Genomic DNA, 22,623 nt, shown 5'->3' on the forward strand with positions numbered 1-22,623 from the left:
GATGACATCACCGAAAGTGTGAGGACTCAGGGTGACAGAAAAGATAGGATAGTTAAGGATTGAGGCAGGGAATCCTCCATGTAAAGAAGTCAGGGAGACAAGGCGGAACCGGCAAAGTGGAGCAAGAGAAAAACCAGGAGAGCATGGTGTGCTTGAAGCCAAGTGAACGTTTCAGCAGTGACCAACAGTCAGCTGGGCCCAGTGTTCTAATGAGGCAGGGAAAGGGGAGGAATGACAGCTGGACTTAGCAGAGAGGAGGCCATTGTTGACCTAAAAGAGCATTTTCAGTGAAAGGCTGAAGTGAATGGCTCATAAGTAAACAATGGCAGATATTCAAATCATGCTATATTTTGCAATATATCACGTATTAAAATATTTTATAAATATTACCAAAATACTTATAAAGACATTAATGTCATTGGGAAATGCTTACAATAAGAGGAAAAGATACAACTTATCCATAAAATATGCACTCACTCATGGTTTTTAAAAAGGAAAAAATAGGGCTTCCCTGGTGGCGCAGTGGTTGAGAGTCCGCCTGCCGATGCAGGGGACACGGGCTCGTGCCCCAGTCCGGGAATATCCCACATGCCGTGGAGCGGCTGGGCCCGTGAGCCATGGCCGCTGAGCCTGCGCGTCCGGAGCTTGTGCTCCGCAACGGGAGAGGCCACAACAGTGAGAGGCCCGCGTACCGCAAAGAAAAAAAAAAAAAAGGAAAAACTATATAGGTCGGAAATGTGCTGAAACATTAAATGCAAGATATCCTTAAGTGGAAGAATTAGAACTGACATTTCTTTTTTTTATACCTTTGCTCCTCTAAACTCTTCACAATGCACAACTTCCATCGTTAGAAAAAATACGCCTATAAAATGCTTTTGCCAGTAAATAAATTTTCCTACCCACATCCCAGTCCTTTCACACCTCAATCCATCCCCTTAGAAACAGTGTTCTTAGCTTACACAAGAATAATAATATATGGCAGTGCATTAAAAATTACAAAGCATCTTCAAATACATTAGCTTGATCCTTACAGCAACTCTAATGGGGGGAAGGCAGAAGTTACTATCTCCATCTGCAGAGGCAGAAAGACTCAAAGAGGTTCATTTGCTCAAGGCCACACAGGGCTCAGATCGGAATAAGTTCCTCAGTTACCTTCAAGACTACTTCTACTATAACAAGGAGATGCTTTGCAGTCGGAGCAAAACGTAAACAACAGTCCTCCCCCATAAGTAACAAGCACTGGAAAACATTTACCAAGAAGGTTAGCCATACCCTCTTAATATTACCATGTTTTCTATTCTAATGTCTATCTCAGAGAGAGGTACTTAATCATTTCCATGTTCGCTTCTCTTATCAGGCTGTAAGCTCCTAGAGAGGGGTGACCATATCCTCTGCATCCTGTGTTATCACCAGCATCTTGCCTCTTACCTGGCGTATAGAAGATAGTTGATGGCGCTTGCTGATGTGCTTCATGGTTGGGGGAGGAGCTCAAGCTCCATTTGATGGGATTATTTTAGGAGTTTCTAACATGCCCTGCAGAAGCAGGAAGTCAGAAAGGGTTACGGTTGAAGGAATTTTAGCAATAAAACAGGTGTTTCACACAACTAAACTGTATCCCTCACTTTATACCTAGGGCAGTGGTCTCCAACTCCAGCATGCCTTGTAATCAATCCCCTGGAGAGCTGGCTGTGACAGATTGCTGGGCCTCAGTCCCAGAGTTTCTGATTCAGGAGCGTGTGTACGGGGCCTAAGAACTTGCATTTCTAACAACTGCCTGGGGAATGTTGACAGTCCTGGTCTTAGGATCACACTTTGAGAACCACTGACGAAGGGAAAAGAACCTCATAAAAGTGAAGTTTTGAACAAGTTAAATAGTATCCTGAACTCCAGAGCCATAAATTGACTTGAGAATAAACTTCAATGTATTCTGATCACTGGGCTTTTGTTTCAGAGTCTTAAATATGGTACAATTAAGAGAAGGTGTCAGGTATGGGGATATATGTATATGTATAGATGATTCACTTTGTTATAAAGCAGAAACTAACACACCATTGTAAAGCAATTATACTCCAATAAAGATGTTTAAAAAAAAAGAGAAGTTGTCAATTAGGATTAAATGCATTATAAAGATCAATTCCTTTCTACAGCTGAAAAAAGTGGAAGCCACTCACTCTATGATATTTTCAAGGCAGTGATTCGTGCTCCCAGAGAAGAGGACCTTCACCTTACTCATTTTTAAAACCCCCAAAATGCCTTAAACAAAAAGACAGTTAATCACTGCTTGCTGAATAGGATGAAATTCCTACCCTAATGAGTCTATTATGTGTTGGGTGGGGTGAGGGGCAGGTGTTCAGAGCCTCTGGTAAGGCATATGGCACCTCTGAGTGACTTAGAAAATGGCACCCCCTCTGGGCATATGACTCCGAAAAAGGTCCTCCTTCCTCTGGATGGATGCAGACCTGTGCCAAGACAGCTGGCTGGGCACCCTGAGCGCTGGCTGGATTCCAGCTCTTACGTGACCCCACAGGTGGGTACCACTCACCCAGCTATACAGGGCGGGCCTGCATGTGCAAAAGCCTTTGTAGGACAGTGTATGGCTGCCCAAGAGCAAACAATGGGCTGGGACTGGGAACCAGGGAAGAGAAGAGAACATCTGTCTGTAGTATTCCAGGAAAGGTTAGAGGAAGTTAGAGGAACTGACCTAGGCCAAAAGGCTTCCTCCAGGTGAGGCGTTCTAAAACCACCACACACAACCTCCTACTCATGCTTTGGGTCATAGTTTAAACATCTTTTCCTTGGGAACCCCTCCCACCCCAACCAGACCAAAAAGGCTATACACACTGACTGCACACAGTTCCCATCACAGAGCTTATGACAGATGGAATTACCTGATAGGTGGTGTTGTTTTGAGTCTGCCCACATGAGATTATACAGCTCAGTATGAGGAAGGACCATACATTTTATTCAACATTTTAGTGCTAGCACCTGGTACATGAGTACATAATAAATATGTGTTTAATGTTGAAATATTACATATAACTTCAATTAAGAAAGGCAAAAAGGGACAAGAATTAGCCACGGTTTCTTCCTGGGGAAGGAAAAGGCCACCAAAATTTAACTGGTGTTTTCTGACAAGCAAGAATTACTCTAAGATTCAAGGCGCTGCCGAGGGATACACTCTAATAGGAATATGTGCCACTCTATACTATGCTCTGCTATTTCCATCCCTTGCGCTAAAATATGACACTTCACAGATCTGTCAACTCTTGGTTTTACATTGTAAATATTGATGGTGTGAATACTTGCTCACATTTGCCTAAAACATGAGAAATGGTTCTGAGCATAAGAACTTGAAATGGAAAATTCACCTTCACAAGCATAACAGGCAAGATTAATTATGTTAACGGCTTGAAAACAGAGGCCAAGTCCTAACTTCTGCAGCAACAGTGTGGCTTTAGAATCTCTAAACTCTTAACCCACAGCCCATGACCTTCAGAGACCTCCTGCAAAAAGGCCAAAGGTTACTTCTCAGCTATGCCCATCAAAGTCTAAAACAGAAGATATGACCATTTACAAGTCTACTGACTTAGGTGGACACGGAAGACCCAAATTCTTACCAAATCTCGGAAGGCTATAATAATAAAATCTACTCTATCACTACTGCCTCACCCCCCAGTTAATACCTCCACAGGAACTACTGGGGCGTTAAGCATCAGGGAGCTAACTGTCAAACTCAATCTTGTCTTTTCAGGTCTCATCTCATTCGAATTTCTTGACCACTGACAACACAACCAACCCCTTTCTTCATCAAAGGCGTTTCTCCCTTTCCCCATAACTACACTGTTGCATTTCCCTGAAACTTGCCATTGCTTACATGTCACCTCTGTGGGCTGCTTGGTTCCTGCCCCATTTAATGTTGGTAAAAACCCAAGTTCTATCTTTCATCCTTTGTCCTCACTCCCTGGATGATCCCATCCAATCCAGCAGTGTCAACCTTGCCTTTCATTCAAGTGATTCCTGTATCTCCACACTGGCCCAGACCGTGGCCCTGAGCCAACTGGACCTGCTACCTAACTGCCTACTGAACTCTCTAGAGGTCAGCTCTCCGGAACCAAGCTCCTTATCTCATCTTCCTCACAAAGGGTGCAGGTACCATCCTCTAGACAAGGCAGAACCTTCCATTCCCTCACCCTCCACATCCACCCACTGTCAATTCTATCTTCTAACATCATCCCTCTTTCCCATTTTCACTGCTGCTCATCAACTGAGGTTCTGTCATCCTTTACCTGCACTCTTACAATTGCTCCCGGCAGGTCTCACCTCTTTCTATTTCCCACCCCTCTCATGTGACCTCCATACTGTTGCTGAACTAAAGTATATTGCATTACTCCTGATTCTTTTTTTTTTTTTTTTTTTTTTTTTGCGGTACGCGGGCCTCTCACTGTTGTGGCCTCTCCCGTTGCGGAGCACAGGCTCCGGACACGCAGGCTCAGCGGCCATGGCTCACGGGCCCAGCCGCTCCACGGCACGTGGGATCTTCCCGGACCGGGGCACAAACCCGTGTCCCCTGCATCGGCAGGTGGACTCTCAACCACTGCGCCACCACGGAAGCCCACTCCTGATTCTTAAATCCTTCTATTGCTACCTATCACCTACCAAATGAAGACCAGCTTCTTATCATGACAGAAGGTCCCCTACGATCAGGCTTCCGCCTGCCTCTCGGCCTCATATCTCATTAAGCTCCTCGTAGCACGCAGCACTCCAGTTATGACTAGTTACAGCATAATTGTTCTGTGCTTCTGCCATTTTCAACCTCTGCTCCACGTCAGAAATATCTTTCCCCCAAACCAGCGCAACCTCACATCTGACCCTTGTTCGCTTGGCAAATTCCTACCCGTCTTTCCAGGCTCACTCACCTCCTCTACAGGGCCGTTTCTCATCCTCCCCACTAGACTTATGGCCCCCTTTTTCTCTCATAGCACCAAATCACTTCACTGCAAATGTTAGTTTACATATCTGGCTCATCCTTAGCCAATTAAATTTTATTTTTTTAATCTGTAATTTCTCATCAGCTGACATTTCACCTGGCACATAGTTTAAGCTCAGTAACTGTGGAATGAAAACTGTTGGCAAAGCAAGTCATCACTGAATCAAGATTCAGAGAGACCAATAGAATCACATTACGCAGGACTGTAGAGAAGTGCACTAAGAATCAAGCTAGTTTGTGATTTAATTTTCCAAATTTAAATAATGCATACATAATCCGCTTAGTTCTGTTCTTTTCATGCACTTCTCTCTCACGCAGTCTATCTTCTAATACCTTACTCCAACTCTGATTCATCTGTTGGCTTTTATCTTTCTTTTCCTCTGGCAGCCCCATTAAGTCCTCTTCTTCAATGAGTCAAAAATTCCATTGCATTCAACTCTTGGATAAGCCTATCCTCTGAACCTCTGAAGTCTCATTGTAGACCCTTCCTGAAACATCAGGATCTAGGTCTGCTAATCTAGCAATCATCAAATCTCATATGTGTATGTGTGTGTGTGTATGTATGTATGTATGTATGTATGTGTGTGTGTGTGTGTGTGTGTGTGTAATTTATTTTCCTTTAACTTATCTTCATCCATCTTATCCTCACAATAGAGACAGGCAGGTCCCTTTTTATTACCACCATTTTACAAGTGAAAAGTAGATACCCAGAGGATATTTATCCTTCATAAGTTCCCCCATAAACAGTTTGAAGAAAATTAATTCTGTACTTTCTGATATCCAGTCCTCATTTTTTTTTTTTTTTTTTTTGCTTAAACACCATTTATCAAAGTCACATCCTATTGTTGTCCTTCAACAGCTGGCACATTGACTGTACTTTTATTGCCGTCTCCCCTTCCTGTTTGTGCTTGTATGTCCACCCTGCTGACTGTATCCCCAGCTGAGCCTTCCAAAGTAATCAATTTTCTCCCCTTTTCAGCTCCATAATCCAATGACTTTGACAAAGGAAGCTGTATTATATTTGAGTTTCACCCCAGAGTCCAATCCTCTGCAAGGAATCTAAGGGAAACTTTACCCACATCCCAGCTGTCTTTTGGAAGGGCCTCTTTTCTGAACTCCGGCAATCATAACTAGATTCCTCCCAGGCCAATTTTCTCTGCTTCTGGTCCTTCCCCTTTTGCTGCTTCCCGCCAAAACCAGGCAAGCAAAATGACAGTCCCTGTAACTTAGTTAAACGTGATTACTTTAATAAAAATACTGATAAATGAGGACGAGACTAAAACTACTGGCAGCAATGAGGCTTAGAATTACCTGCGGATTTTCCCTTCAACATCCTCTCCTGTTATTAAGGGTTGGCTTTGGGCTTCCCTGGTGGCGCAGTGGTTGAGAGTTCGCCTGCCGATGCAGGGGACACAGGTTCGCGCCCCGGTCCGGGAAGATCCCACATGCCGCAGACCGGCTCGGCCCGTGAGCCATGGCCGTTGAGTCTGCGCGTCCGGAGCCTGTGCTCCGCAACGGGAGAGGCCACAACAGTGAGAGGCCCACATACCGGGAAAAAAAAAAAGAGTTGGCTTTAGTTTCCAGCCTCAGAACCCTCACTTTCACAGCTTTCGCTGTCCTCCCCTCCACGTGGTGCTGTCCCTTACGTGGGGCATTGTAAGGGCATTCATGTCCTTTTCTGTTACTAAAGAGGGGGAAGGGATACACCGGCAGGAGTGGGCACCAGAGAGTTATTTTAACTATGTCTTAGCTCACAGGAGTTTGGCCCACATTTCCATAGCTGTATCTCAGAGGAAGGACCCTCCCTACCGGTAAGCAGAAGCAGACCCTTACCCTCAACACCTGAAAAACACCTGCCCTTCTCACATTCCTCTTAAAAACAGAGAGGAACAATGATCAACTCTGTTAATTAGCTCAGTGGGTTAGACCGGACGCCCAGAAGCAGATTCAGCCCCTTGGCCCCTCCTATGTCCAAAGGAACCTCTAACTCTCCATCATCTTCCAACTGTTTGTCAGTCATAAGGAAGAATATAAATGGATCTGCGCATCACCTTTCTAAAAACACAACTAGCCACACGCAGGCTCCAGAGCATCCTCCCATATATTTCATTTATTTCCATAAATTCAAAATTGAAACCTCAAGGAACTGAGTCGCATGCAATTTCTAAAGTCAGTACAATTAATTGAACACAGCCTTCCCGAACCTTCCGCCATCTCCCTGCCTCTGGTTTCCAGATTTGTCTCAGGTTGGCAGACTCTTACTCCATTCTGCCTGGGTATACAGGGGTAGAACATGTGCTCACCTAAAGGATCAGTCTAGCTATAGTGGCCAAGCATCACCCCCACTGGCCCTGACTTTCACCTGTTTCAAGTAGAGTCTCCAATACTAAGAATTAATTTTACAAGAATCTTAAGACTTTTCACTTCAGGAAAAAAAAAAATAGGTTTTGCATATTGGGACTGGGGGCTGGAGGCAAGGTTTTAAGTTTGTCCTGTTACTATTCAGTCTGAAGATGCCCAAGAAGCAGCATTCTGTGGAAGAATGGACTATTCCCAGGTGATAGGAGAATACGGATTAAACAACTAATTATACTAATAAACTCTGAAATTAAACACAGCTGTTCACTGAGTGCTTGCCCTGATTTCCCCAATTATAACACTATTGTGTGCTCGCACACATGCCTTTGATCTGATTCTCTTTCATTTCAGTCTGTCCTGGGACTGAGACCATGGGAGAGGAAGGTGAAATCCATGGATGATGGACGATGCCTAGAACGTGGATACTCTATAATTCAAGCCTGGGTAAAATTCAAAAGTGACACAAAGGAACAAGGTCTGGTCTTGTTTCCCAGAGGGGCTATTAGCTAACCCATTTTTGCTATGTTAAATTAAAATGACCCATCACCCTGATTCTTAGCAATCTCCCTAAAAACCGTAACCACTCCTCATATCCTCCCCAACATAATCACTCAAAGTAGGTCAGAAATGTTGCTTCCTTCCCCTCATTGATTTTCATTAAGAGGATGCACCTTCTGGAACACTAAAGGGAAAGATAAACACCCAATACAAGTACCAATGACAGCCCTTGTAAATTTTTGGCATTAAGTCCAGTTCCCCTAAAAGCAGGGGGAAAAAATCACATCACCTATAATTTACCTTTCTTGGCTATATATCAACAATAATCTCAAACTTTAAAATACACAGTAGCAATGCTTCATCCCAGGTGATGAACATCTCCCAAAAGGAGCATATTCACTGTCTTTTCTAATTTCCTAGATCACCAACCCACCTCCTCCCTAAATACACTTTTTTCTTCCTAATTCACATCCACGTTTTGCCAGAAGGATGCCAAGTGACACCACACACTGGCTTAGCAAGTCCCCAGGGCCTTATCTGGAAGCTGAGAGCAGGGGAAGAGGAGGAAGGGGTTTGTACACACTGGGGAGTGGAGGGAGGGGGAGGGGAGCGGGACGCCCTCGGCGGACGTATCTGGCTCTCTGGAAAAGCTGTGAAGTGAGGGGTCTCCAAATCCCACTGGCGAAGCTTCCCCAGTCCCCTGCCCTTGCTGAAAGCTCTCCCTCGGCCCCAGGTCCTCAAGCCTGGTACTCCAAGACGGCGCCGCAAAGTCCTTCAGAGCCCTCAAAACACCAGGAGCGCGAAACGCACCCCCCAAAAGCCAGCAAAGCCACACACCCTCTCTCGGCCAGCTTCCCGGGGCGGGTAACTTCATCCCTGGAAACAAACGAAAAGCACGGTCCTCCAAGGAAGGAAAGAGGCAGAGAGCAGTAAACGGGCACGACCCTCACCCCACATCTCCCGCGCCCTCCTCGCCCCTCCCCCTCAAACTCCAGGTAAAAGACCAGGTGCGGCTCACCTCCAGGCAAGGAGGAAGCGGGCGGCCGGAGGAGGAGGGCAGGTCCCCAGCCCAGGCCGCTTGACAGCCGGCGAGCGCCCAACAGCAGATCCAGGCGGGGCTCCAGGGAGGCGAGAGTCCGCAGCGGAGAGCCCCGGCCGGCCGCCCCCGGCCCCTCCCCCGCGTCGGCCCTGGGCGGAGGAGCAGCATCTCCGTCCCGCTGTGGTCGGCCCGCCGGCCGGCAAGAAGGCAGCCTCCCCGAGTGGGGCGCGCTCCGGCTCCCGGACCGCGAGTGCTGCGCGCTCGGCTCGCCACTCGCTCGCCCTCTGCCCGGCTGCCCGCTGTCAGCTCTGCTGCGCTCGCGGCCCGGGCGGCCGGCGCCCGTGCTCCCGTCACGCCGGAGGGAGGGACCGCTGGGCGCGGGCGCGGCGCGGGGGCGGGACGCGGGGCGGGGATGCGGGAGCCCTGGAGCAGGTGGCGCGGGCGGGGCTGCGGCCCTGCCCGGCGGCTCCTGCGGGGCTGAGCGGCCCCCGGGGGAGGTGGGGGGGAGCCTCATGACGCGAGAGAGGCCGGGGTGCCCTTGTGGTGTCTCCCGTCCCCAGTCCCCTTGGCCCACCAGGAGGGGCTCTCCGGGGGAGCGGGGGAAGCCAGAGTAAAATCCAGGACATCAGGACATTGTTTTCCGGCGGCGGGTGTTTAAAATCTTCCTACTTCCCGCGTCACACACAAACACACACGGATGTGCCCCAGGAGCATCCCTTCGTAAGGATCCAAGCTAGCTGACGTCAGGCCGAATTTTGGGGTGATTAGGATTTGCATGAAATGGCGGGGAAGAAAGGGGGAATGAAATTTAGATGCAGTTTGTGACTCCGTTTTCTCACCTATTTTATGAAAATAATTACAATACCTAACCCATTAGGTTATTATGAGGATTAAATAAGTTGATGTACGTAAAGCCCTTGAAGAATGCCTGTCAAGCAGTAGATGTGGTGCTTATTGAAAGTAGTAGTAACTGTAATTATTGCTACTGTTGGTGTTACTTCATGGGGATAACATGTAAACTTGGGCAAGTTAAGTCCTTTTATTTCTGCAGGAAGCAGGTTCTCTATTTGTACAATGACTGGGGGTGGTCTTCATTTTTTCTTTCATTCAAAAATATACTGATCCGGGTGGTAGGCACCAAGTGGTAAGCAAGATGAACATTAAGCCTTCGTTACTGTCAGGGATCTCAAGGGTCCCTTCGTCTAAAGTTCTGTGAATGGGTGAGTTATCCTGTTGTTCAAAAGGAGCACCCGAATTTCTGATAATTATGCACCTGGAGAAATTGACCTAGCAGATCCAGTGTCAGTTGACTTGAATTTGTCCGTGGCACGGTCTCTAACGTCCTTTTATTTCTTTTAATTAATTTATTTATTTATCTTTGGCTGCATTGGGTCTTCGTTGCTGTGAGCAGGCTTTCTCTAGTTGCGGCGAGCAGGGGCTACTCTTCCTTGCAGTGCGGGGACTTCTCACTGCCGTGGCTTCTCTTTGTTGCAGAGCGCGAGCTCTAGGCGCGCAGGCTTCAGTAGTTGTGGCGCACAGACTTAGTTGCTCCGCGCCAAGTGGGATCTTCCCGGACCAAGGCTCGAACCTGTGTCCCCTGCATTGGCAGGCGGATTCTTAACCACTGCAACACCAGGGAAGTCTCTCTAATGTCCTTTTAATAAACATTTACACGTGAAATGTGAAAGTTCTTTTCTCTCTCTCCCTCTCTCTCAATCTCTCTCCCCTGTCTTGTGTGTTCTGATTATAACAATAATGCATGTTTACTGTAAACATTTTGGAAAATATTGAAGACTATCGGGAAGAATATAAAAATCACTTGGGATCCCACCACCCAAATATGACACTATTAGCGGTATTAGCATGTTGAGGAATTTCCTTCCTGGTGTTTGTGTGTGTACTGCAAAACGAGAATTATCGTTTGTAACCTGCTTTTATTTTTTCCTTAACATTAATATTTTCTCAAGTCATTAAAGTCTCTGACAGCACAACTTAAGTAACCATATAATATATTCTACTGTTTGGATTATTTGTAATTTACTTTTGGATATTAGGCACTGTTTCTCAAGTATTTGATGTTATTAATAATTCTAGAATGAATGCCCTAGTACATAATCTGTGCATACATCTTTTAATTTTCTATGATGCCTTTCAGAATTGAAATCATTGGATTACATAGCATGTGCATTTTTTAAGTTTTTGACGAATAGTGCAAAAATTCCTTAAAAAATTTTTGTCAGTTGTTACCAGCAGTTTATGAGTACTTATTTCACAGCATTCTAGATTATAATACTTCAGATATTTGCCATTTTGGAAGAAGAGAAAAATGCTAGTGTATTAATATTTTTTAAATGTATACTCATTTTTATAATTAGTAATGTTACTGAACTCAGGTTCAGTTGCTCGCTGCTCAAAATCCAGTACTGGAGAGGCAAGTGTTGGTAGAAAGGAAAGGTTGCTTTAATCAGAAGGCCAGCAATCTGGAGAGAAGGTGGACTCGTTTCCCAGAACCAACTCCCCAGGTTCTACTCAGCCATGAGAGTTTTTAAAGGGAAAAGAGGGAAAGAATCTCAGTGAATCACCGAGGCACGAGGTTAGATTCTTCATCATTCTCCACTGTGTGCAGACTGGTTGACTCCTCAGTATCTTTCTTCAGACATTATCTTGCCCATGTGATCTGCCTACAGGATTGCAAAGGGGGCTGCTGTGGGTAGAGAGCTGGTCATTCTTTAACTACTTAATTCTTCATTCTTGCTACTTTTAACCTAGGAAAAGAATCAGCAGGTTAGCCAAGGCATGGTGTGCATTCAGTAGAACATAAGTCAGGAGTAAAGTTAAATTGCCTAGTGATGTCATTTCTATAATTATGTTCTTTTAGGGTTAGAGAGGTACAGGAATGGACAAACAGGAAAGGGGCAAAAGAGCTGCTTTCTGTAATACTGAATAATTTTTCATATATATTTACTGGCTATATATTTCCTTCTCTTGTCAGTGTGTGTGAATTTCTCACTGGCACTCTATGACCATTTTTCTATTGAATTTCAATTTTTTTATTGATTTGTAAGCAATCTTTGTAAGTTTTATATATTACACCTTTGCTTACCATATATGTCACAAATACTCTTCTCAGTTTGTAGTCTTCCTTTTAATTTTGTTTCTGGTGACCTTTTCGGCAGAAGATTGTCATTTTTATGTACTCAACTATTTCCTTTTGTGATTTCTTCATTTTATGCTTAGAGGTACGGTACTTCTGCAAGATCAAATAGATGCCTATATTTTCTTATTTTGTTATTACTTTATACGTTTTTATTATTTAATCCATCCAGAATTTGAGTCAAATTACATTATTCTTTTTGTCATCTAAGTGAGACCTAACAACATGGCTAATGGATTTAAAACAATTTCTTTGCTTGTAAAAACAAAGGTCATCCCAGTCAACCTAGGTCAAATGACAATTACAGATTTTCCTAAATGGGACAACTTGCCACTGTTAATAAATGATTTTCTCATAGGATTCTCACCTAGAGAAAACATGTTGACCTTAAGTAATTAAAACCAGCATACAGACTGATAAAGGAAAATTCCAAGATAATTTTGTGGTTCCTTTGTAGCTGTTTATTTTAGAATTTAACAGCAGATTATTCAAATGGTTTCTGATTATCTGACCAATAGCTTTATTCTTAAAAGTCTAATTTTATTAAGTACTTTAATAGAAAATTCCCAATGGAATTTTTTGGGGAGAGGTTCAACTATGAAGGTTTAAAAAGTTAAAAGTCACTAGATGGTCATCAATTTTCCACATTATTTTGTGCCATGTGTACCTGAAAATTGAACCAAACTTCGTTAACAATCGACAAAAGCCATAGCTATAGCCCAGTGATGCTAAACACAGATTTATTTTCTTTTTTTAACTTTAAGCAGATTTTGGTCAAAATAACCCCAATTTTTTTTTTTTTTAAAGAAACTGCTTTTTTAAAATTTATTTATTTTTGCTGTGTTGGGTCTTCGTTTCCGTGCGAGGGCTTTCTCTAGTTGTGGCGAGCGGGGGCCACTCTTCATCTCGGTGTGCGGGCCTTTCACTGTCGCGGCCTCTCCCGTTGCGGAGCACAGGCTCCAGACGCACAAGCTCAGTAGTTGTGGCTCACGGGCCTAGTTGCTCCGCGGCATGTGGGATCTTCCCAGACCAGGGCTCGAACCCGTGTCCCCTGCATTGGCAGGCATATTCTCAACCACTGCGCCACCAGGGAAGCCCCAACCCCAACTTTTTCAAGATTGCCTAAGCACACAAAAGTTATAAAAAATAAAATCTGAATGAATCTAAGTAGCAATTTTTTTAAAGTCAATTTTAATCAGTCAAAATGAAAAAAAAATAATAGTGTTTTCTGTATCTAATTAGCAGAAGATAATTTCAGCAAATGTATTTTGTGGGTTATACACTCAAGAGAACAGGTATTTCTGGAGAGCAATTTGACAATATGTATTATGTGTCTTTAATATAGTTATTCTTAATTTAGTAATTTTTATTTCCAGGACTCTCATTTAAGAAACCGATTAAGGAGCACAAAGTTTCTCTATAAGAATACTCACTGCTGTCTAATACAGTTCAAAATGAAGTAATTTAAGTGCCCCAAAATAGGAGAATGGCTAGATGAATTATGCTACTTCACATGGTAGGATTATACAGACATTGAAAATCATGTTTCCCAGAGAATATGAAATGAATTGAGGAAATGGGATCATTTAATGTTAATGTAAATCTTAATAAACAGTATATAGCCAAGTACAGTGTGTGTCAGGGGAAAGGAGGGGATTGAAGTATGCTTTATGGAAGGAATATGCCTAGAAGAAGATAAACCCGTTAGCAGTGATAATCTTTTAATGGTGGCATACAGACATTTTTTTCTTTCATTTTTACAGATGTCTTCAATTATTATTTTTATAATAATTATGAATTACTTTAAAAGTTTCTATCCTTTAATGCCAATCAATCCTGCCTGAAAAAAATCATCAAAGATGTATGCCAGAATGTAATAACAAAAAGTTTCACCAGTGTTATTGGTAAAAGAAAATAAATGAAACCTAAATATCTAATACTAGGGAAACTTTAAATAAATACTGATATTTAATGGTATATTACCGCAACACAAAGAATTTTTAAGCAAAGTGTCTGACAGAGGGATAAGCTTTTATGAAAATGCTTTCAATTAAATGGGAAAAATCATGACATAAAATTTATATAGATACATTCAATATAGTAAAGGTATAAGACATGGACAGAAGAAAATGAACCAATTTCAGGACAGTGATTGCCTAGTGGAAAAGACAGGAAAGTGGGATTGGGGAGGAGTATAAAAGGGACTTCACTTTCACCTCTAATATTTATTTCTGAAAAGAAAGAAGGGTGAAACGGAGGTACTCTTATTATCCCCATTTTACAGATGAGAAAATAAAGGCACAAGTTGCTCAGCAAGATACTGTGTGAGGTTTCAGACACAGGCAGTCTGATTCTAGGACTCACCCATTTAGGAGGTTGTTTTTTCATGCTCTGTATTTTTCTATATTTTTGAAATATTTAAAAATTTTAATTATTATATAGAATAGGAGCTTAACTAGGTTTTAAAATCCATATTAAAAAGACAAAAAACAAACCAAATGAGGGAATTCCCTGGTGGCACAGTGGTTAAGAATCCGCCTGCCAACGCAGGGGACACGGGTTTGGTCCCTGGTCCAGGAAGATCCCACGTGCCGCGGAGCAACTAAGCCTGTGGGCCAGTGCTCCTCAACAAGAGAAGAAGCCACTGCAATGAGAAGCCCGCGCACCGCAACAAAGAGTAACCCCCGCTCTCCGCACCTAGAGAAAGCCCATGTGCAGCACCGAAGACCCAACACAGCCAAAAATTAATTAATTAATTAATTTAGAAAAAATAAACCAAATGATTAATAATGGGTGTTTTCTGGGTAAGATGAATATGGGTGATTTTTTTTCTATTTCTTTTTACTTTTCCATATTTCCAAATGTTTTACAGAAAATACATATTAGTTCAATTTTTTAAACAAGAAAGCTGGGGTATATTAAAAAAGTATGATACTTAAGCTATTCTATCATATACTGTATATTACACATCAACTTTTTCATATTTTAAATAACTGTGGGAGAAGAAGAATGAGGAATTAGTGAGGATAAATGGAGAGGATTCTAAAAGCAACAAAAAAGATGATTCAAAAAATGGAAAATAGGTCATATGTGGAAACGTTAGCGTAACTTGATTTACTGTCTCTAAGTCCATGAGAGCCCTTCACCAGTGAGAAATCTCCTTTGCTCTTCATGTCCTTCAGGGATCAAGTAATAGTGTGGAGTCAGACAAACTTGCTTTTGAAATTGAAACTCCACTACTTACTGGCTGTATGATTTGGGGAACAATGCCTAATCTTCCTTGGCTTCAGTTTCCTCATCTGTAAATTAGAGCTAAAAATACCTGACATTGTAGGCTTGGTGTGTAATGAGTTAATCTACCCAAAGCATCACCATGCTTATTGGTATATTTGTAGCTCTTTATAAATGTTCCCTTCTTAAACTATTTACACAGCATTTCTCCACTGGAGTCCAAAATCCACCAGGAAGAGGCGAGAGAGGGGTGCCTCCAATGTCTTCTCAGGAGATTAGAAGTTTTCTCTGAAAGTTTTTGTTTTTGCACTTTGTTGATAATAAGGAAAAAATTATATATATATATATATATATATTCACATATACAGTTTGATTACTTGTATGTAATCTTCAGCATGAAATGTTAGTACCTTTGTTTGCAATTGACTTTATGATCCTAAAGGCACCTGACTCCCTGCAGGCCAGCCACACTGGCCTCCTTGCTGTTCCTTCAACCTACCAGACATGCTTCTACCTCAAAACCTTCATGTTTGTTTGTTCCCTCTGCCCAGAATGCTGCTCCTTCTTTGGGTCCTTACTCAAATGTCATTTTACCAGTAAGCACTGGCCACCTTTTCTAAAATCCCTGTCATTCCCTATCTCCCTTCCTTGCTTCACTTTTCTCCCTAGCGCTATCATCATGCTGCCCATTTTACTTGTCTGTCTCTCCTTACTAAAATGGAAACTCCATGAAAACAGAATTTGTGTTTGCTTTTAATGGCTATATTTTCAGATCTAGTACACAGACACTCACTAAATATGTGTTGCATGCACTGATGTGTTATGTAATCACCATAAATGAGAGCAATTAATTTTTTATCATTAATATGAAATATTTCAGACACACAGCAATTAATTTAATAGGTTCTAAAAATTATCCAAAGATCAATTTGGGGGGAATCCCCAAATTCTCAATTTCAGAAACAAAGGATCAGTTGCAGATAACAGAATCCAGTTTATTCAGTATAAGGAGAAAGGAATTTATTACGCAGTATTGGGTACCTTGCAGATCTTCTTGGAGGGCCAGTAAACAAAGCTTGGATCTATGCGGCCAGGTAAAACACAGCTTGGAGTGATACTCTACCACTCACAAAACTACTGTAGTGGAAATTCCACGGCAGCCTTCACATACCCCTCAGTGCCTGTGACGCCAAGGACTAAACATACAAACCTCTATGCCTACTAGAGCAGAAGAGCCAAATACCCCTGACGCTGTGTCAGCCAGAAAAATAAATCTTCGCTCATGCAGCTGCCGTCTCATGTTGCTCAATTACTCCTTCTGAGTCTTGTGTGGGTACATTTCCTCGGCAAATCTAGTTTTAATGTAGAATCTAGCTATAAGGAAATCTTGAAAATGTTTTAGCTGTCTCACCTCTTTGGTTCAGAAAGGCACACTAAAAGTGGGACAGTTTGCAGAGAAGTGAGTCAAACTACAATTCTGCAGCTGTCCACCCTCTTGCTACTCAACATGCATGAACACTCTTATTCCTGCATTGAAGCATCCATCTCTGGGTGATATTCATTTCTCTTCTATCTCAAAGACAAGGCCATTGTGATATCCCAAAATCTATCAGATAAATTATAAAATTATCACCAATCCACCATATATTAAAAACTAGGGGATTACTCTTCAGCAATAAAAAGGAATGAACTATTGACACACCTTGTAACTTGGATGAATATCATAGGCATTAGGCTAAGGGAAAGAAACCAATCCCAAAAGCATACATACTGTATGATTCCACTTATATGACATTGTCAAAAAGACTAAACTATCATGATAGAAATCAAATCAGTGTTTGTTGGGGGTTAGGGGTGGTGGTAGGGAAGTGTGACTATGAAAGGATAACACAAGGGAAATTTTGGCAGGGGTGATGAAATTGTTTTGTATCTTGATTGTGATGGTGGTCACACAAACCAACATATGTATTAAAAGTCATAGAACTGTGCACCAAAAAAGTCAATTTTCCTGTATGCTAATTTAAAAATTATTTTTAAAACAGTACAATTCAGAGAATACTAAAGTTATCAGCCACTAAAGCTGACATTAAGTTTTATAGGCATTAAATATTTATTAATTTTGAAAAAATAGGGAAACAAAAGAGGAAAAGATTAATATGTTAGAACAAGGAAGAAAATATGAGGAGGGACAGTCACTTTCATTTCTGCAAATGCTTCTGAGATTATCTTTGGTTATTGACAACCTTCCTCCTCCGAGTTCCTTTTGTGCTCAGACAGCACCTCGGCTGCTCATGGTTCTTTGGCTGGTGAGCTAATCTGAAGCTTAATTCCTGAGTGGTCTGAACCTTGGTGATACTAGCTGTATGGGGTTGCTGTGGTCTGCCATTAGCTTTTGGCACTGGATATTACAATACTAGGAGGCACTCCAGAGGAATCCCTGAGCTCCATCTTAGAAAATTACAGTAACCCACTACAGTAAACTTTTTTTCCTTCCTGGTCCCTTGGCAAGAGGAGCCCAAAAAAGTCAAATGGCAGTCTCAAATCCCAACTTTCAGTTCAATTTTCTCCCCTGGTGGAATATTTATCCACTGAATACTAAGACCTTCAAACTAGCAGGACTTGAACTTGAGAAGGAAAATTTTGTGCTTTGGTCATTCAATGTAATCATGAGATACCACCCACACTTCACTCCTCAATTTCTGGACCAATGTGTCCTGCTTTGGGGAGAAACAGCGTCATACGTTAGTCACTAGTTCAGAGAATGTATTTTATCCTGAAGGATACCACCCTAATGTCAAAAGGTGTTATTTCCCAGGTGACACAGTAAATCAGTTCCTTGGACCATTCTGCTATGCCACGAGTCAGGTGCTTTTGGGTGAAGGTTTTATGGAAATACCAGTGAACCCCAAGAGCAGCGACCTTAATTATTTTGCTGTGAAATGAGTCTCTTGATTAAAAACAATATTCTGTGAGAAAACATGATGTAATAAGGCATGATATAAGTAAGGCAGTAAGTCAACAGAATCAGCATAACGGCCCAGGAAAACAAACCATAACCAGATTGTGTTTATTCCAGTGAGGACAAAGCACCGTTCACTCCATAATGGAGGGGACCCAGTATAATGAACCAGCAGGTAGGCTGGCCCCCTCATTATGTTATGCAATATCAAGAGCTCCCTATTGGTCTCCAAGGCTGGCTGATTGGCATTTAGCCATAGTGGGAGAGCCAGGTCAGCCTCAGAGAGAGGCAATCGGGCTTTTTATTGATGCATATGCAGTCAGCATCACTGCTATGATGGACCATTGTTCATGGGCTCACTGACACAGTAAAGTCACTAGGGAAAGAAGGTGACTGACATCAACAGTGAGTCATCTAGTTTACCTGGTTATTGAACACGTGGTGAAAATTCACATGGGACATTAATATTCCCTCATGCTAGGCCCATTTCAAGAGACTCATTCCCATACTTCTTCCCCAATCTTCCTCATCAGCGAGCCTCAAATCCTGTTCTTTCCAGCTCCTTCACCATATGGCCAAACCTTTAGCTATCACCTGTGAGTTGGTGTAGAACTGACATCATGTCATCTCCCTGGTTAAGTTCACTGTAAGGTTTTGGAGGTAAAGGAGGAGGAGTTCCCTTTATTGTCCTTCAGAGCCACTCATGAGTTATTTGTTAATCAATATAAAAGCAGAGGACCAATCCTTGAGTTTTTCAACACATAATTCTAAGGCCAGGAAGCATAAACTAAAAATCAAAGAAAAATTAGGGCTTCCCTGGTGGCGCAGTGGTTGAGAGTCCGCCTGCCGATGCAGGGGACATGGGTTCGTGCCCCGATCCGCGAAGATCCCACATGCTGCGGAGCGGCTAGGCCCGTGAGCCATGGCCACTGAGCTTGCGCGTCCGGAGCCTGTGCTCCACAACGGAAGAGGCCACAACAGTGAGAGGCCCGCGTACCGCAAAAAAAAAAAAAAAAAAAAAAATCAAAGAAAAATTAAACCACTTGGAAGCAGACTATTACGCTGAGTGAGATACTAAATGTCGATACAATTTTTTCCTATGATATACATTGCTCCAAGAATCCTCTGCAATAACAAGCTTGCCTGTGAACCATATACTCAATATTTGCATGCCTATTAGCTAATATTGATATTAGTTGGGACAGGAGCATTGCTAGCAACTAACTAAAGCTGAGCCATCAGAAATCCTGTGACCTGACAGTTCTTTAATCATTTTATCCACTTCCCTACTTTAAAAGAAATGCAAGTATGATTGGCATGCACAGATTCTGCAAATCCATTTACCCGGATACCTCAGATAAGAGCAGGGAAGGAAATACATTTTAGCTCTTAAAGGTCAGGGATATGCAATTCTTATTTCATGTGAGAGGCTTCAGTCAAATAATTTGGGAGAAAAGACTAGGTGACTGGATGCAGATTTTTTTTTTAAGGTTTTAAATGTTAAGCACTGTAAAGAAGTCCACAGCTGAACCTCAGGAAAGGACTGGCCTTTAAAGATCACTGAGCCAAATCCCATCTCAAATCCCTGAATCCTCTCGGCAATTCTCCCTCAAATGACTTTTCAGACTTAAAAAAAAACTTCAGTAACTGAGAAATCACTACCTTCCCAGGCAGCCATGAAAGGAAGTCCTTCTTCAGGGAAACAAAATATCTGTCTCATCGTCACAGTTCTAACTCTGGGGCCCAAACAGAGCCAGCCCCATTCCTCTTTCAATGACAACCCTTCCAATAGCTTCTTCTATCATAATCTTCTCTTCTCCAGAATAAATGTCACCAGGTTCTTCCATCATTTTTCACATGATTTGACTTTACGTTCACCTCAATTTTCCAATATTCCTCTTGAAAGTATACATTTAAACTGAAGTAGTAGCATAGATTTAGTCTATGAGAGAGAAGTATAATTTACCATATTCTAGAGGGGCTCTAGTTGGTTTTTCAGTTTCATGTCCAGGGGGATTTTCTGAAAGTTGCACTAATGTTCACTGTAATTGCTAACATTCATTAGGAGCTCAGGATATGCCAAGCACCTTGAAGAGGGCTTCACATGCATCATCTTGTTTAATTCTCCTGACGTCCACCTGTGAGGTAGATACTATTTCATCCCTATTTTCAAATAAGGAAAATGAGGCTTAGAAAGAATAAGTACCCTACCCAGGGTCAAATACCCCATAAGTGGAAGAATTTGGATTCTATCCCAGGATTTCTGGAAAAGTAGTAGCACCTATTGAACACTTAGTATGTGCCAGCACTGTGCTGAGCTCTCACCTCAAACTAAGTAGCTAGTATTATTATTCCCATTATACACATAGGGAAACTGAGGCTTAGAGGGGTATAACAAAATGGTTAGAAATGATGAACTAGGTTATATGAACAAGTTCACTTTATATACCCAGATTCAGGATTTTTATTTACCCCTTGTAACATTAATCTTACTAGATTCAGTCTATTACTCTGTCAAAATTTTTTAGAGATACTGACTGGATCCAAAGTATTTTTATTCCTGCTCCATTTTTACAACTGCAAGTCTTATAGGAAAGTTTTCCATGTGTTCAAATTACCAACAAATTACACTGCATGGAAGGAGAACTAGGAAAGAGCCATGCACAAGCCACTGGAAACCTCTCTCCAGATGCCATCAACGCACTCACCAGACCGTATCAGCCAGTCATTCAACCTTTAATACACTATTTATTTATTTTAAAATTTTAATTTTCTTTATTTTTGGCTGCATTGGGTCTTTGTTGCTACGCGCGGGCTTTCTCTTGTTGTGGCGAGCGGGGGCTACTCTTCGTTGTGGTGCGCATGCTTCTCATTGCGGTGGTTTGTTGTGGAGCACGGGCTCTAGGCACGTGGGCTTCAGTAGTTGCCATGCGGGCTCAGTAGTTGTGGTGCATGGGCTTAGTTGCTCTGCGGCATGTGGGATCTTCCCGGACCAGGAATCAAAGCCGTGTCCCCTGCATTGGCAGGTGGATTCTTAACCACTGAGCCACCAGGGAAGTCCCTAATACACTATTTAATCTAGGCCATATTTCTCCATTTTGTCCACAAGAACACAATTTAAGTGTCCTACTGAGATACAGATTTGTCATCCCAGCTCAAACTTAACAACACTACCAAGAGAATATCATATTAGTGTGAAGTAATTTAGAGATAGTAAATCTATCTTGGATCTTAATGATCACCATTTGTTTCTAAGTATTTGTTATGTTTTCAGAAATGAAACACTAAATTAAATATATTTGAAGTTGCTTTCATGCTCATGATACTATATTTTTATTCGTGTAATTAGAGATAGCATTTTCTCCATGATCAAAATGATGTGTGAGTTCCAGTGTCTCCCCGCTCAGTCTTCTGAGTTGATTTTTGACTTGAGTTGATTTTTATAATCCATGCTTGTGATCTTGACCCCTTGGGCATCTTTAAGATTGGCAGTATAATTTTAGGGTTTTGTTTGCATTTCGGATTTCGTTAAGCTGACAGTTTTACTTTTTCCTTAATTGAATTACCCATTAACTGTAAGTAAATTACCTTGTCCTGCAAGTCATCCAGAAGTTTTTCATAAATAGATGCTTGGCACCTGAGTAATAATCCTTTAGGACTACGAATCTGTCATACAATCTTTCCGGGCTTTGAAATGCCATAATATATTCAGTAGATATGGCAGTTTTCTGCTACCTCTGATTTCATTGCTTGGCATTTAATAGTCCTTCTTTGTATAAAATCATGTTTCCTTTCAGTTCTGTACTACAATGTTACCTCTTTTTAAAACATTTAAAGCAACATTACAGATTCAAACTTAAGTTAATCTAGGCATCCGAATGCTACCACATATGACTGTAATGTTATTCACAAAGATAATGACCACTAAGAAGCATAGGAATTGGGGCATATTGCTTTTGACACTGTTTTTAGGAAACACCCAGATTCCAAGTATGTCAAAATGTGAAAAATATGTAACTCTGATAATTGAAGAAAAACAATAGTTATGCTGATCATTGAGTTTATGTGACAAATTGTGCCCATATTTCAAAGTAGTACAAAACTGAGAATTTTCAACAGTATTTTCCTGCCCTCTAGTCCCCATCTACAACCTATAACAGAAGATAAAGACGTTTGATTAGGAAATAATAAAGGTCAGACATCTAACATTATAAAATGCTTTGTTCAAGATACTTTGTATTTTTCAACTGATTACCAAATTTCCTCACATGTTTTTATAAATCTGGTGTCCTGTCCCAATTAGTTTTATTTTAAATGTATCTGTAGAGCTATTACCCCTTTGAGAGATACAAAAGGTCACTTTCCTTTTCTAAAACACAGAATTATTCAACAGAGCT

The 22,623-nt window shown here is 41.9% G+C and overlaps 1 protein-coding gene across 1 annotated transcript in view; it reads right to left on the bottom strand.

The window, feature by feature from the left end:
- KIAA1324L (KIAA1324 like) overlaps positions 1-9,146 on the bottom strand; it is a 183,710-nt gene extending 174,564 nt beyond the window's left edge. Inside the window, exon 1 of the mRNA XM_029233932.1 lies at positions 8,862-9,146. Coding sequence (XP_029089765.1) covers positions 8,862-9,050 — 189 coding nt within the window. The 5' untranslated portion in view covers positions 9,051-9,146. The remainder of the gene's footprint in view (positions 1-8,861) is intronic.
- Between the last annotated feature and the right edge of the window lie 13,477 nt (positions 9,147-22,623).

The sequence above is a fragment of the Monodon monoceros genome, unplaced genomic scaffold (genome assembly GCF_005190385.1).
Source record: "Monodon monoceros isolate NGI ecotype Baffin Bay Population unplaced genomic scaffold, NGI_Narwhal_1 Super_Scaffold_2, whole genome shotgun sequence".
Classification (NCBI taxonomy): Eukaryota; Metazoa; Chordata; class Mammalia; order Artiodactyla; family Monodontidae; genus Monodon; species Monodon monoceros.